General features: G+C 52.4%; 1 protein-coding gene across 1 annotated transcript; it reads right to left on the bottom strand.

The window, feature by feature from the left end:
* Nucleotides 1–404: 404 nt before the first annotated feature.
* Nucleotides 405–3,029, bottom strand: RUNX3 (RUNX family transcription factor 3; the record flags this gene model as incomplete). The annotated part of the gene is made up of 1 exon (XM_010723447.3): nt 405–3,029. A coding segment is annotated over one exon (552 nt), but the record flags the coding sequence as incomplete, so codon positions are not given.
* Between the last annotated feature and the right edge of the window lie 2,034 nt (nt 3,030–5,063).

Genomic DNA, 5,063 nt, shown 5'->3' with positions numbered 1-5,063 from the left:
ACCCACCGCCCCCCACCCCAGTGACAAGTGCTACAGGTTAAAAAGATGGGCTACATATTAAATAGAGGGCATTGCCTTCAAGTAGGGCCGGTACGTTACACAACAACCACATTATTTGGTATCGCTAGCATTTCTTTTTAATGTCCATTGTAAGACAACATTAAAGAAAAAAATCACAACAGCTTTGGCCTTCTTTATCTACAGCGGTCTCTGTTCTCATCTCCTTAGCTCTTCGTTGTCGTTTTACCCTGCATGTACAAGTATTAGAAGCATTCTTAAGAATCGGATCCTTCAACACATTTAAGAATTATATTATTATAACAAATATGACCAAAAATTAGATTTTATAGTTAAATATTCTTTGAGCCGGACAAAGGGGTTCATACTGTACAAGCAATTGTGCATTTTTCTTTTTTTTTTTTTAAAAAAAAAAGCAAATTATAGTGCAAAGCAAAAAACATTGGCCTGTCTCGTGACCATCTGCATATCATAGAGGTGCGTATATTTACGCCTTCACATGACAATATGTCATAAAAACAACACCGTTGCTTTTCTTTTTAATTCACTACGAACAGTCTTAAATTAAGCTAGTCCTACGAATGCCTTGTTTGCTTGTGCTTTCAATCAGTGGTGCGATTGGATGATCAATATAAATGCATCCAAACACAGGCTGCTCCGGTCCAGTTTCTCCAGCTGGGAGCACCCAAAGGTGCCTGCTGTTGCTTAAGGACGTGAAAGTTGCAGTTTTGCTGGGGAAGGGATTTGGGGGTGGGATGAATCTTATAGAAGAGTTGTTTCTCTTGTTGCACGTTTAACTCACAAAGTGGTCATCGCAGCTTTCCGACTAAATGGGGACGCCTTGCTCCCACCTCTACATGGTAGTGCAATTAGAACTGATTGCTGATGAGCTACCAACTGAGATTTGGCAAGAGGTGCTGCTGCCGTAAGGGCATAAATTCAGGAGGGGAGGATGGGAGGGCAGCTGCTGGGTTTATGTTTTCTCTTGCTCGTGCACAAAGAGGCACAGTGCAGGTCGTGGAATCTTTAAGATTGGAGGAGATCTCTGAGGTCATCGTGCCCAACCACCAACCCAGCACTGGTGGGAATGGATGGAACCATGGTGTGCGTTGGGGCTCAGCAGAGCCCCCAATGGTTCCACGGTGACTCTGAGTGCTGATCCTTCAGCTGCTGAGCCAACACCAGCACTACAGGACACCTGGAGGAAAGGAGGGGATGTGGGGTGACAGCTGGCACTGCTTCACGACCTTCCCACCATTAAAGGGGCTGAGTAGGAAGCGCTCCTTTCTCCAGATCTCAGTTGGCGCTTTCAGCACACACTGATAAGATGCCAGTCGTTGCTTAATAAAACAAATCATCGCGTGTCCGTCCACTCCTGGTGAAAACACAGGAAAGAATCACAGCAGAAGGAGGACGCTTTGCCAGCAGCTGTGTGTGCAGGCATTCAGAGAGGATCAAAGGAAGACCCACAGACCCACGGCAGCGCAGTGCCAAAGGTTCCCAGCCCCACAGCAGCTCACGAGCTGGGAAGTGCATCTCACACATCTCGGATTGCCCCCAACACCGCCTTCATGTCACACACCACCATCATCATCGCTGAGATCTGCTAAGGGGAGCAAAGAATTGAACGGTGAGGTCAAGGCGAGAGAGCAAACAAAACACAACGCATCATGTAAAAAGTACATCTCGTATGTAAACATAGAGGAGAGGGGAGGGCCTGCCGGGCACGGGATCAGCCACGCTACTGCTTAAAAAACGACGACAGTGCACAGAAGTGAACAATACAACCTCTGTCGTCAGCAAGGAATAATCACAGCCCCATCACAGCTCCCGTTCGCGTGGCTGATGCCGACCCACGAGGGACACAGCCTGTAACTTGTGCTGTAAACCAGAGCTCTTTGCTGGGCAGCAGCAGCAGCCCTACACTGCTGGGAGGGAATGAGAGGAGACAAAGGTTTCTTTCCTTTTTTTTTTTTTTTTTCCTTTTTTTCAGTTCAGTCTTTGTGCTTCGGCACAGAGATGGCTCGGATGATTTCCTGCTCTTGTCTCTGGAGCGCTTTGCAGAAGGGCGAGCTTTCACTGACTCCTGAATGCTTTGTGTGGGGATGAGGGTGCAAGTGAGATGACCAAGAAGTGTTCGGCAGTAAACAAACATCTGAATCCACGCATCTTTTTTTCCCTATGTACAATCCACATATTAAAACCATATGAAAAGAACCACATCAAGCGACAAATTCAAGCCTTGTGGACGTTCATCTTGAAATGTAACGTAGGTCCCGGCCCAGCTTTGCTTGATGTTTGCCCGTGGTTATTTATGTGTAGAGGATTCCTCCTGCTTTGCTTTTGGTTTGGGAGACTTTGGTTTACCTTTTCCCTCGGCATCATTTCGATGGGAAAGGAGTAACGTCACGGCGGCCGATCCGGTTAAAGCTCTCGGTGCCCAGCTGCCCTCCTCCTTCCTAGTAGGGTCTCCAAACCGACTCGTCCATCCTCCCAGTAGTCGTCATGGTTGTCGGTGAGTTACTGTGGCTCCCGTCCGCATCCACCCCGTCGTTCTGATTGCCCAGGTTGGGGTTCATTAAGTTGTTCCCCGCCGAGGCGCTCGTACACGAAGAGAGCATCCGGGTGGGAGAGCGTTCACCACCCGCCACCATGGAGAACTGATACGAACCCGACGACGTGCCGTAGTACAAATGGTAGGGAGAGGGGTTGGTCTGGAAGGGTCCGCTCTGGTTCTGCGTGGAGCCGGGGTAGGGAGGAGGCAGGTAGGTGTGGTGGAAACGCGTGGTGGTGGGCATGCTGGTCATGCTGATGCCCCCGATGCCCGTGGCTGAAGGGGTTGCGGTGTAGGGGAAGGCGGCTGACATGGCGCCGGGGTAATGCATCCGTGGGTCGGAGAACCTGGTCTCGGTGAGGGTTGGCAGCGTGGGGAAGGAGCGGTCGAACTGCCGTGGGTCCGAGAAGGGGCTCAGCTCTGATGTGCCTGTGGGGTGCACGGAGAGAGCGGGCGGTCAGAGCGCCGTGCTGGCAGCGTGCAGCTGGTGCTGCAGCCACGCTCTGCACGAGGAATTAAAGCCAGAGGGAAAGAACATCTCTAGGATCTGCCGGGGATGAGAACTGGGAGACTTAAATACAAAAATCCCGAACCCATCTTGTTTGAGTCGTTCCCATTTCCTGTCCTGAAATTTGTTGTTTCCCATCCAAGAAGGGACACGACTAAGCTGACTCCTCCAGGGGTCTATTTGTCTCTAGTAGATTAAAAAACAAAACAAAACAAAACCACCACCAACAAAACCCACCTCATAAACAAAGAAAGAAAAAGAAATGTTTAGCCATTACATCAGCTGTGTAGTAAATAGATGGAGGCAGCCCCAGACGGCCGCTCCCCAGATAGCCGTGCTGTGTACACACGCACACACGGAGCCAGGGAGGAAAAGCTGGAGCCCAGACTGGGCTGCTGAGCCTTCTTGTGGGTGGCCTGTTCGTGCTGATACCATCAGGGGATGGAGCTGATAAACACACGGCTGAAAACTCCCAAGCTAGGAGCCACAACATCCCCTCGCTCGCTTTGCTCTGTGTATTTTTCTCCATCCAAGAGGATAAAGAGAGTGAGAAATTCAGGCTTTACTCTGCTGGGGGAAGGGAGCCCTGGGTCAGTGTGGGAGATGCTGCCCAGCTCCCTTCTCGGGGGTATGGATGCACAGTGGGGCACAGCCCGGTGCTGTCGGGTCCTTCATTTGCAGGAAACCCAGAGGGAAGGGGAGCCCACACTGGCAGCTCCTGTTGGGACCTGAGAGGTTTCTGTGCCCACCCCTGCTGCCCTGAGACCATTTCCTTACACAGCCCTCTGTGCAGGGGGCTCTCGAGGCAGAGAGTTTTGCTCTCCAAGGAGAGATGTGAAATCCTGCTCCCCGCAGCTCAGCAGCCCTCACCAAGCTCTGGCAAAGGCTGTGCAGGAGGACACGGCCATAAGGGCCACCAGCGCACTTTCCTCAGCCTTTCCACACCACTCGTGAAACGAAAACCTCCAGGAAGAGCAGTTCCAGCACAGAGAGTGCAGCTGGCACACGGAGCTCAGAGCTGTGGCTGTCTGGAGGCAGCTCTCCCTCACTAAAGGCAGGGAGCTGCACCTTGATGCTTCGGGAGCAGAATGGCCTTTGGTCGTAGCGACTTTTTCTCCACGCTCACCTCCTCCCCGTGCTCTGCAGGACGAGACACGCTCTTCCAAACTACGGGGAAATCCCTGCAGTGTTTCCCCAGGAAAAAAACACCCCAGCTGCTTCCTTCTAGCTGAGCAGAGGCTGCGGCTCAAGCTGGGGGTGCAGATGGGGAGAGATCGGACCTGCACCCATCGTGGTCTGGGTGAGTCCTGCAGCCCTCGCAGAAGCAGGCGGTGCCCGCTTCCCACGCAGGCTCCACGCAGGAGAAAGGAGGAGTGCCTGCGTGGGGAACGTGGCTGCAGCTTTGGTGCGAGATAAGAGAGGAGCAGCTCAAAGCTGTCACGAATTGCAACGCGCTGCCGCCCCTCTGCGCACTGCATTGAGGGCTGTGTGCTTGGGGCCGGCTGGAAAAGCACCCACAAGTGAACAAACCGAGCTGGTTTCACACTCTGGTTTGCCTGCAGGATGCTCTGTCCCAGCGCAAAGCACACGGGCTCCAAATCCCCCAAAAAACGCAGTGATGCTCAGCTGCTGCCCCAGAGCCAATCATGGCCCCCAGCAATCGGACCGTGCCTCTCTGCTGGCTCCCACACACCCGTAAATGATACTCCAGAAAATGGAAATAAAACACGAGTGCTCAGGGCACATTTCCCTTTTGCTCCACCACACTCAAAGGGTCCTTTAAAAGCTCCGTTGTCTTGGCCGCAATTTGCAACACTTGGCAATTGGTACTTGCTGCTAATTGGGACACAAGAGTGAGAGCGCTAATCACAGCCGCGTTCTCATCCTCACCTTTGGGCTGAAGAACAAAACTCCATCTCTCTGCTATCCCCCACCCACCCCAACCCCACGAGAACTGCTCCGGGACGCTCGGACAGCGGCAGC

The sequence above is a fragment of the Meleagris gallopavo genome, chromosome 25 (assembly GCF_000146605.3).
Source record: "Meleagris gallopavo isolate NT-WF06-2002-E0010 breed Aviagen turkey brand Nicholas breeding stock chromosome 25, Turkey_5.1, whole genome shotgun sequence".
Taxonomy (NCBI): Eukaryota; Metazoa; Chordata; class Aves; order Galliformes; family Phasianidae; genus Meleagris; species Meleagris gallopavo.
Note: the sequence above shows the minus strand (reverse complement) of the source record. Positions and strands in the feature narration are given on the sequence as shown.